General features: G+C 44.4%; 1 protein-coding gene across 3 annotated transcripts in view; it reads right to left on the bottom strand.

The window, feature by feature from the left end:
- Positions 1–4,466: 4,466 nt before the first annotated feature.
- NAB1 (NGFI-A binding protein 1) overlaps positions 4,467–11,236 on the bottom strand; it is a 43,287-nt gene continuing 36,517 nt past the window's right edge. For all 3 annotated transcript variants that reach the window (XM_075934191.1, XM_075934192.1, XM_075934190.1), the window contains 3 exons: positions 10,106–10,265; positions 7,417–7,566; positions 4,467–6,157 (listed from right to left, as the gene is read on the bottom strand). In XM_075934191.1, coding sequence (XP_075790306.1) covers positions 6,066–6,157; positions 7,417–7,566; positions 10,106–10,265 — 402 coding nt within the window. In that variant the 3' untranslated portion in view covers positions 4,467–6,065. The remainder of the gene's footprint in view (positions 6,158–7,416; positions 7,567–10,105; positions 10,266–11,236) is intronic.

The following is an 11,236-nucleotide window of genomic DNA, read 5'->3' as shown; positions in this document are numbered from 1 at the left end:
AATGCTGAAAACTCCCATAATAATCAACCACAAAGAAAGAAAGGGTCAAATTCTAAAACCCATCATCCAGTTTAGTAACCTTACTCCATGAGCAGTCTCATTGACTTCAATTAAATTAGTCTGAGTAAAATACTATTTTGTGTGAGTAAAGGTAGCAGAGTGTAGCCAAAATACTTACTAATTCCCAGATGTTAACAAATATGTGGTTTTTAACCATAGGTCACCAGAAAACTTCTCAACGCTGGGAATTATTTCTAGAACTGCTCTTCTACTACAAGGTTTATTTTTAAAAGGTGAAGGAATGAGGCTTTGCAGTAAAAAATACAGTCCATAGCCATCATTACAAATACAATTGTAGTAGCAATTGGATCCTTTTCCCTCACCTTACATAAATTGCCTATTCAGAACCTTAGAGATAAGGAAACAGTCATTTTAAACAGATGTCCAATAACCAAACTTTGTTACAGTCACTTATTTGTCTGCAATGAACAGTCTTATCCTGGAAGTTATACTGATTGCTGGTGTTTACTTAACAGCTAGGTTACAGTGATTGGAGATTTTTTTTTTATGTTTTGTTTTTAAATGTTATACCTTCCAGTCAAGGGTCATGAAGCACTTTTATAAGCAATGTGAAGTTTCCCAACACCTCCAAGATGATTTAAGTATGGTATTAATCCTACTACAGACTGAGGAACAAGTGATTAAGGACCTACCTGAGGTCACACCTGCAGTTCATGAGAGAAGGGGAAATATAATCCAGATTTTCTGACTTCTAGATCTGGATTTAGGCATTAGGTCAGGCTACCAATTATTGTGTGCAAACTCCATGAGTAACCTGCCTAATTAACAAAAAGTATGGGACAGAGTGAAGTTAATAACAGTCTCCCACTTGTTTGTCCATCATCTAGATTTTGAGCTTCTGGGGGTACTTGACTTCCTCCCTCTGTAAGGAGCCTGCAACACTGGCAGTACTAAATTAATGGTGAAGCATGTGTTCTGTTCCTTGCAGGCTTTTCACATTCATGGGAAGAGGAAAGAGTAACCACATCCTTCCTTGCTTCCCAGTCCCCTGCCTCTTCTCTGCCAATGTCTCATCCCCAGCCCAACCACCAGCTGCAGCCAGCCCAGGGAGCCCAGACAGATGTAAGGAGCCATAGACCCTCCATCTGTCTGGGGGAAGGGGGCCTGAGAGCAGACCGTAATGCATGTCCCCACCCCCTACTGACCAGGGCAGATGGGAGGGCCTGAAGCTCTCCACAGCTGCCTGGGCAGTTCTTACCATTTTGGCCTGGCTGCAGCTCTTGAACCTCTGAGGCCCCAGCCCTCAGGCCAGAAGCCAGGTATGGGTAATAACTGTGCAGACAACTGTGGGGAGTCATAGACCCTCCATCTTACTTGGAGATGTAGGCTAAGGACTGCTCTCAGCCGCTCTCCCCACCCTACACTGGTGGAAGGTCCTGGACTTCGTGGCCCTGCTTGGCTGGGGGGCAAGGCAAGAGGCAGGGGTGGGGGCATCATGGTCCCCCCACTTTTAGGAAGAATCTGTCACTAGGATTGCCAGATGGCTGAAAGAAAAATACCGACCTCTCCCCCCAAAAAAACAACCCACCGGGAAAAAAATTTGTTGAAGGGGGGAAAGAAAGGGGGGGGGGGGGAGAAACCAAAGTTGTTGACAAAAAAAAAAAACTCCAAGAACCTGGATGACTGCTAGCAGTTACCAGGTAATCATTTAAAACAAACCAACACACTTCATTGCGGGGGGAGGGGGAGCGCCCGGGGGGGGGGGGGGCCTGGAAACAGCTAACAGGGGGGTGGCAACGGGGCTGGCCGGAGGGATATGGGGAGCCATCGGGAAGCAGGGCTGGTCATGGGGGGAGGGGGAGGGTGGAACGGGGCTGGATATCGGGGGATTGGGGACCGGCTGGAAGGAGGCAGGACTGGCCAGGAGGAAGGGGGGGGGCGGTAAGCACAGCTGGGGCAGATCGGGGGCCACGAGGGTGGCCGGGAGGAAGGGGAAGCAGGAAGCAGAGCTGGCGGGGGGAGGATCGGGAGGAAGGGGGAATGGGAAGCAGAGCTGGCGGGGGAGGCAGCCGGGGGGACACCGGGAGAAGGAGGGGAAGCAGAGCTGGCGGGGGCGGGGAGAGGTGCAGTGGCGCTGGCCGGGGGAGACAAGGAAGAGAAATGGGTCGGCGGGAAGCAGAGTGGGGGGGTGCAGGGGGGCTGGCCGGGGAAGATCAGGAGGGGAAGTGGAGAGAGAACTGGCCAGCCGGGAAGGGGGGGGGGTGAGCAAATTGGCCGGCGGGAGTGGGACTGACCTGGGCACTTGCTGCCTGTCCCACGCAGGCTCCCAGCGACACACAAGCAAGGAGGACGCTTCCTCTCCTCCACACACTCAACCAATTGAGGGCTCCCAGCAGCAATCGCGGCCCCACCTCCCAGCCTCTCCTTCCCACCCACGCCAGGCTTCCATCCAGGGCACAGCTAGAAAAATCAGAACACACCAGACAACGCACATGTCCGGTATTTTCTGATTTTTTTTTACCGGACAGAGCGCACAAATACTGGGCTGTCCGGTACAATACCGGACACCTGGCAACCCTGTCATCCCACCATGGACCACAGGATGAAAACCACCATTCTATACCCTTTTTAGGTGCAGCTTTGTTCTTATATGCCTATGCTTGTCTCCTCTCTCTCTGGCTTGTCTCTCTTCTCTCAACCTTCCCATCCCTTAACCAACTCCCCCCCCTCCTTTCCTGTGTCAGCCCTATATCTTGCCCAGCCTTCCATCTTAGTCTCTTCTCCCTCTTCCCCCAGAAGGAGGCTGCTTTTTTAGAAAGTGAGTGAAGTGTGGGTGCTGCCCCAGGCACAGGCACCTGCTGACAGTAGCAGAATAGCAGAGCAGGATGAAGACTTACCCAATGAAGTGCTAGCCAAGGCAAGAGTCTTTATTTCCACGATTCCAGTCTGGCTACAGATGGGACAGCTGGCTTGAGGTCTCTTGCAGAGGGGCGTGTGCACGGAGGGAGGACAGAGAAGGACAGGCTGACAATGTAGGGCAAACCGTTTTTCAGGACCCCTGTACCACACTTGGATACAGCTGGCCTGCTGGCAATTTGACTTGCCCAGTGATTGAGACCTGCAAGAGTTTGCATCAAATGGAAGAACTCTATTCTAAGTAGGGATGTAAAAACCACCCACAATGGTTAACTAGTTAAACAATTTGTTTAACCAGTTAGCCACCCGGCCATGGGGGCAGCTCCAACTGGGCCCGTCACGCTTGTAGGCAGGCTTGTTAACCAATTACCTTGTAAGCAGGCCGATAAGCCGCCTGCTTACCCAGTAACCAGTTAACCTCTTGCATTCCTAGTCCTAAAGATATCCAGGGCATTCCTAATTTTCAGAGTCATGGGGCAATCTTTGAAGAGGATTAAAGTACATAAGTAGAGCTACACAGGAGAAAGGCTTTAGCCAGCTACTGTGGAACTTGAAGCTTCTTCTCACTCACTGCAGTTTTCTGGAGGAAAATTAACCCCTCATTTTGGTAAAAAAAAGGAAAACAGGAAAATAACCAAGAGGGGGAGATGGGGGAAAAAGCTGTCCTGGCAAAAAAATGCATAATAGGCATCATTTTCCAGACTGGACTTTGGTCAAAAGTACTGTTGGGAGCCAGAATCTATCAATTTGTCACAGTGAGTAGGTTGATGAGTAAACTTTCCCTTGTACCTGCAATGGATTCTCTTCTTCACCAGCAACCTGGTAGGGTACCCACCCATAAACGCCCTCTCCCCACTACTCCTCTGAGGGAAATGTCACCCAAGATTCCCTGTCTTAGAAAAACAGAGTGCTAAACTATTTGCCATTATCAAGCATATGCAAGATCTGGAAACACCCTGAAAAGTTTCAACACCCTCTGGATTCAAAGCAGTCAGACAGCTGCAAATTTAACATGACACAAAATGTCACATATTTTGGGAATGAAATGTCCACTGGACTATAAGCCAAAATACCATCCTAAAGCTAACCCACTGATGACAACTGAATCATACTTGTATTTACAAACACAAAATAAAAGAGCTATTTTCCACTATCCCTGCTGTAAACTAGACCAGAAAACTTTTTTATGAAGTTCCTGTGACCCAGAGAGATTTTGGGTGTGCCAGATAGACACACACACACAAAAAGTCTTTTCCTGCATCTTCAGCTCTCTGCTTTTTGAATTCCATTACTAAATTTGTACAATTCTAGCCTTTCATGCATTACAGTTTGGAAACTTGTAAACTACCCAAATACAAACCAGTGCTGTGACTAAATATTACAATCTGAAGACATTTACTTATTAGCCATTCTATTATCTCACAAACATGGAGCAGATCAAACCCATTCAAACCTCTTATTTCGAGCAATGAAGTTGCAAATTTCACTCTTAAGTTTGTTCAGCAGGAAGACATACAATTGAAGAAATATTAAATAAACCAAACATTTTAATAAGTATAAAAAAGTTGTTTACTGGTGTTTCTACTATAAAGCTTTGTTCCACAAATCAAATTGATAAAATAATTGAACATGTTTACAGTGATCAGAGACTGCAGTGTAGACATTCCAGCTCACATTTTGTTGACAATTTCAGTACAACGTACATTGTGGTTGAATAATCATTACATATCCAGGACACTGCAAAACTGCAGATGAAGTGCACACCTCGCTGTGGAAGTTTACCCCTTACTTGGTGACTTACTTTCCCGCCTCAGAGAGCACTGTGGGTAAGGATTATATTAAAAACTAAGGTGTATAGCTATTTTTACTGCAGAGATGCAACTGTACAATTGGAGTTACATTGACATAATGGATGCACGTACACACACACACACCCCACATTAAATACCAAAATCCCTAAGTTATACGCTAATTCCTTGACTTTAGGCAAAATAGCATCAGCAAAAATGAAAAACATACGAAAGTCAAATAAATAACAAATACAGTTGTTAACTAACATACACAAGGGAACATATTGGCATACTGTAGAATCATGAGTTGGGAAGCACCTCATAATGGGTCATTTACCAGTATTGTATCCCCTTACCTCCCTTCTTTGTTGTTTTATTGTTTCTGGAGAACGAATATAACCTTTTAAATACTGGTGCAAGAATCTTGCATCATTTTCTATCTTGCCACACTTAGGATGCATTCTGTCTTTAAGACCCACAAAGAACCCCAAAATGGTCTAAGTGGTTGCAGCACAACTTTTGCCATCATGTCCTTAATGTCTAGTGTTTTGAGTTCCCTCCCAAGTGAGATTTTACTGGTTTAGCTACACAGTATCTCTTATGATTGTTCTGTCTAATGAAATTGAAGCCAATAAGTAGGATGTTCCCATTTTGTGGCTGATATTTTCCTATTCACTACTCACATGTAGTGGATGGGTGTATAATGTAAATGTATTACATATAGGCTGCTGAAACCATCAAAATAACATTACATTAATAAGTGTCAAATGTGTCTGCTATAATACAGGATCAGCTTTATCAAATGCTATCTCCACATAACATTTTGAACCATGAAATATTTTGTTTGCTATATTTTCCTACAAATTCCATTGAAAACTTGCTGTTAGCTGTGTCACTAAGTTTTCTTACACTCTTCTCCAAGGATTTTTAACTCAAATGTATAACAATCATATCTATGCTAGATACATTTAAAGTAGACATTGAAATTTCAAGTAAAATGAACTGTAGCCACATCTACTGGACTCAATACATGTCCCAACATCTAGATTTACTTTGATAAGTTATACAAATACATAATACATTCTTAAATAAAGGAGGCTCACAATATTAATTTGTGAACCTTTCCACATTATAAAACCACTTTACAGGAATGTGTATCCACCTGTATTACTGTTCTAGAATGCAGTGTCTCTTGTTTTTCAGTCTCCACAGACTACTTTACCAGTTCTTAGGCTTTGGCTATGAAATCTCTTATTTGATTGAGGCAACACTGGTTATTAAGGCTTGTTTGTTTCTCTTCTAAAGATTTATTCTGATGCATTTTCCCGAGTAGGATGACTATCTTGTATCTTCAGGTTCTGTTTTTATGACTTTCCTTTCTATGTTGTTAAAAGCTGAGTGAGGAAAGTCTTTTAAAATGCCAAGGCCTTCTGCAATAAAAGAGGTGGAGGGAGAGAGAGAAGAGAAGATGGTAAATATTGTGTTGAAATAAGCGTCTTCAATTTTTAGCCTACAAAAATGCCAACTGAACCACATGAATGCCGATGATATATCAATGTTCTTAGAAGACAAGATTCTGCCCCACTCATTTTCCAAGGCATATGAGATCTGAACTACAGCAGAACCTCAGTTTTGCTACCAAAAAGTGAAGCATGCCAGTGAGACACTGTTCTGTGACCTCTGTTTACCAGAAAGCAGTGCTCAGCAATACTGCTCTCTGCATGAGCATGCGGAATGTCCCTGGGTGTAGGAAGACTTTAGAATAGAAGGTCCGCCGATAGTCACACAGCCCCTTGTAACAGGCAAGCAGGGTGCAAGAGGGAGGGATAGGCATTGAAAAAACAGACACAGCATTCTGCCAAGTGCGCAAATGGCACAATAGTCTTGGGGAACTGCTACTGTATAACTACCTATGAGACATCTTATTATTCCTAAACTTTGAGGGGGAAGAGTCTTAAGGTTGCTCTTGATATTAAGTCATTGGACCAGTTTGTTTGTAAAATGTTTGGCCAAAGCACAGGCATCTAATTCAGACTTCATAGCAGAAGATGAAAAATATTCTTAATAACATGCAAGAGTTTTCCTGTGTTAAACAGGAGAAATGGTGACCACAAGCCACTGCATAGTGAGGCTAGCAGAGGCACTTGAAAGCTCAGATTATAGAACCAAAACAACAGAAACTGTGCTGTAGCTTAACCAGGTTTTAACAGTTTGGTCCAACCCAGATACACGAGGCTGAATCTTTATAAACAGCATTGAAGGCACTTTAAAAAAAAAAAGTCTATTTGTAATATCATTTGATCCCACTCACACAGGCTGAGCCAAATCATGTTAAACTCTCTTGTGGCTGAGCATGGTTGTAACAGAAATTGTTCGGCGTGGCTGTGGTGTCTATTAGGCAGATTCTAAGACTCTTGCCTTATGTATGAATTGCATCCCTTGCCTAAAGCATAACTGAAAAATACATAAATCTCTCATCAAATGTTCAGCAGGTTTCCAGATTAGCAAGTCAAACTGAGGTTTCACTTGCATCTTGGTTTCATGTTATCAATCTGCAGAAGGTGTCTAGGAACTAAATTCTTTGTTGAAAGGGATAACTAGGTTTATGGCTCTCCAGAAGCTCTCTGAAAGCCTCCTGTGAATAGACGTTATGGTGCAGCTTGTGGTGCTTGCACCAGATAACACTTACCTGAGGGCTGAGACTTTGCCTCGCCACTGGAGTAAAGTCGGATCAGGTCGCTGCCTAGAGGCCTTCCTACGTGCTGCTCTCCATCTAGCGAAATGTGCTGCAACTGTCTATTTTGCAGATTTGACATTCGGAGATTCAGGGGTCTCTCACCTGAAAAAGATCAATGCTAAAATATTCAGTACTAAGTATGAATCACAGCAACGCTAGGAATCAAAATTAAGGCAAGAAAGGCCACTTCTAAATGTAATCAGTGAAAAAACACATTCTAGATTTCAACTATGCAGGAGAGATTTCCTCTGTTCCTTTCCAGGCTGCCAGTGCTGCTATGGATTGATGCTCAGCCATACCAAATCCATCATTTTGCTCAAAAACATTTCAATGTGCTAAAAATCCTCACTTTCCCATCCATGCTGGTCTGGGTTAATCATAGAATTTAAGGCCAGAAGATACTGTACCACCAATCTGACTTCCTGCATATCACAGGCCACAACACACTAAAACAATCAAAGTTAGACCAAAGCATTACAAACCACTGGGGACTAGACAACCATGTACCACAGCAGAGGATAGGAGAGACCAAGGTGCCCAAGGCTCCTGCAATGGTAGAAAAATAATTGAGACTCACTGGGACTGGCCTGAGTATGCAACCCAGATAGATAATCCTACTGGAGTGATCCTCACCCACATGCTGCAGAAGAACTGAAAGCCATCCAGCAAGGCAGCTGCTAACCTGGAGGGGAAAATTCCTTCTTGACCCTACATATGGCACTTGGATACACGTGGGCATATGAGTAACAGCCAACCAGCCAAACACGTGAGAGAAATCACACAAGGGTTCAACAAGCCTTAGATACTATGACTCTTGAAATCTTCACAACTGTGCTCTCTATATTGGGCATTCTTCTACAAATTATTTGTCCAAAACTCACAAAAAAAACCCTGTAATTTGTAATGCCCACTCAAGAAAATAGTTCCTTTGCTTCCCTTTCTACTCTACCTGTTTAAATATTATATTGTTCTTAAGAAAAAAAAGACCTCTGGCTATATTTTGTTACCTCTACTAACAATATTTCATTTAATGGAAGAGACACTATCAATAAAAGCAAAGCCAACCTTCTAACATCCTGAATATAAACACAGATACAAGAATACAATCTGATCCCTCTTCCAACAAACACTGAACATGATATAGGGATTACCATGGGATCCTCTTAGAACATTAAAAGCTGTCAGATGTAAATAAATGTTTCCAATTCTTTGGGACTGATATAGATAGCTCCACAAGTTTTCTTCAGCTATTGTACACCGAGATATTTAACTAGAAGTGGTAACCGACAAGTCACCAGCTATACCTTCTAAGATTAGTAAGCAAAAGAGTAAAAGTCTTCTTCCCGGGAAAAGGTCCTTTGGATCTCAGCCAAAGCCTAGAGGATCCCTTCTCTCTCCCAGGCACTATTTCACTGAAGCTATTACAGTTCAAGCAGAGGAGTAGGATTCTTTACGAACAAAATGCCCCTCCTTAAAAATCACCTGAATTACTCATTGGTTTGATGCCCCTGTAGCATTCCCTGGCTAAGATGCAAGAGACAGGGAACAGGACTATAGTATAGCTCTCCTGCATTGCCATACACTGAACAATGGTTTCATGCCTATTTGTAAAGTTTTAAAGAGAGGTAATCCACAAGCAAAATTCTGGTCCCTGGTACACGAGTCTACATGTAGAACACCTCCACTGAAGTCAATGGAGTATCCCCAGTTACTGAGTAGAATCTGGCTCTATATCTGGTTGTATTATTTAGATCAGTGATTCTCAACCTTTCGACTACTGTACCCTTTCACAAGTCTGATTTGTCTTGTGTACAACCAAGTTTCACTTCACTTAAAAACTACTTACTTACAAAATCAGACATAAAATTATGAAGTATGGCAGCACACTATTACTGAAGAACTGCTTCCATTTGCATTTTTACCATACAATTATAAAATACACCGATTGGCACGTAAATACTGTACTTACATTTCTGTTTGATACTCACTTGGGAGTGTGTTCTGTAGCTGGAGCCCCAGACAGTGAGGCTGAAGACCAAGCCCTGCTGCCTGGGACTGAAGCATGTATCTTAGCTTCGCGGGGCTCCCTGTGACATGGGATCGTGGGCACCAGCCCTGCACTTGTGACCCCTCTAAACTCATCCCATGACCCTCCTGGGAGTCACAACCCCCAGGTTGAGAAACAATGATCTCAATGAGTTGCCCACCTGCTGCAAGACCTCTGCCTACCCACAGAGGTGCACGTAACCGTCATAAATAATATAGCTGGAGCTGACATACCTTAAGCCGAGTTTCGGGACCATCCCCACAGTGGGAGGTCGACAGGAGAAATACCCCTGTGACTTCCGTTATTCCTTGTGAATGCCACAGTCAACAGGGGCGCTTGTCAGCATTTAATTTAGCAGGTCTTTACTAGACCCACTAAATCAAATGCTGGAAGATCAATGCTGCACTGTCAATCTCCACAGCAGTGAAGACAAGCCCTGACAGACTAGGGTCTTTCAGGCAGGGACCTTGTCTTTATTTGTCTGCTTAGCTTCCTCAACACTGATGATGCTATATAAATAACATCAGTACTAAATGACTGCATAACACCAGACAAATTGGGTGGCAGCAATGTCATGCTTGGAACCTACCATACCTTGTCCATCCGCACTGTCTAATGTCATGCCATTGGGGCTGTGCTCTTCTGAGCTTTGTCTGTAGTACCCTGCGGAAAGGCGTCTCTCTGAGTGTTGCAGTCTCTCTAACCCTGCTTGGTTACAAAGAAACTCCATCTGTTTTGCCATCACCTTTTCAGACTGCAAATAGAGCAACAAAAAATATATATATATATATGGATGCTGATGTACAGGAAAAAAATAATACTAGCAGGTAACAAAGCAAGCAGCATAGATATAGTTCTGTTGATGGCCCATACCAGAGGTGGGCAATACTTTTTGCTGGAGCTCCACTCCAAGAATGGAAAGTGGTCAAGGGCCACATGCTTTCATATTAATGGAGGAGGTGCGGGTTCTGGGATGGCGGTTGGGTGCAGAAGGGAGCTTACCATAAGGGATTGGGGTGCAGGAGAGGGTGTGGGGTCTGGGAGGAAAGGAGTTTGGGTGAAGGAGGCAGTTGTGACCTGGGTTAGAGGACTAGGGTGCAGAGGTTTGGGTTATGACCTTGGGCAAGAGAGGATTGTGACCTGGGGCGATGCAGGATTTGGGAGGGGATATTGAGCAGGAGGGGGGAAGAGGGTTTGAGGTATGTGTGGTGGGTGCCAGAGGGTTGGAGTGCCAAAGACAGGTTCTGGCCAGGAGACTTAGTTGCTTGATTCCCAGCCAGCAGCCTTCTCAAGCAGACTCCCTGCCTGCCCCACCCCCACACTGGCTGAAGGGGCCCATGTGGTTTTTGAACAGTTATAAGCCTGAGGTGAGGAGGGAGGGTGCTTTGCAATCTGCCTTTTGACAACAGACAGCTCCCATTGACTGGAAACAGGCCACTGTGATTATGCTGGTGGTGGGAGCACCAGGTGAAGCCTCCCCTTCCTCCCCTGGCCTCTCAGCTGTTCAAACAGAGTCCCGCAGCACCTTCTCTGGGAGCCTGCCTGAGGTTTCACACTGCGTCCATGGGCCAGATCTGGCGCTTGGTGGGCCGCATCCAGCCCGTGGAGGGTATTTTGCCCAGACCTGTCCCATATGTACACATGGCTTTAGTTACCTCAAAACTATCAAGCAAACAAAATATTTTTGCACCCATTAATTTCACACATGCACATAGTGTCTCTCAA

The sequence above is a fragment of the Pelodiscus sinensis genome, chromosome 7 (assembly GCF_049634645.1).
Source record: "Pelodiscus sinensis isolate JC-2024 chromosome 7, ASM4963464v1, whole genome shotgun sequence".
Lineage (NCBI taxonomy): Eukaryota > Metazoa > Chordata > Testudines > Trionychidae > Pelodiscus > Pelodiscus sinensis.
Note: the sequence above shows the minus strand (reverse complement) of the source record. Positions and strands in the feature narration are given on the sequence as shown.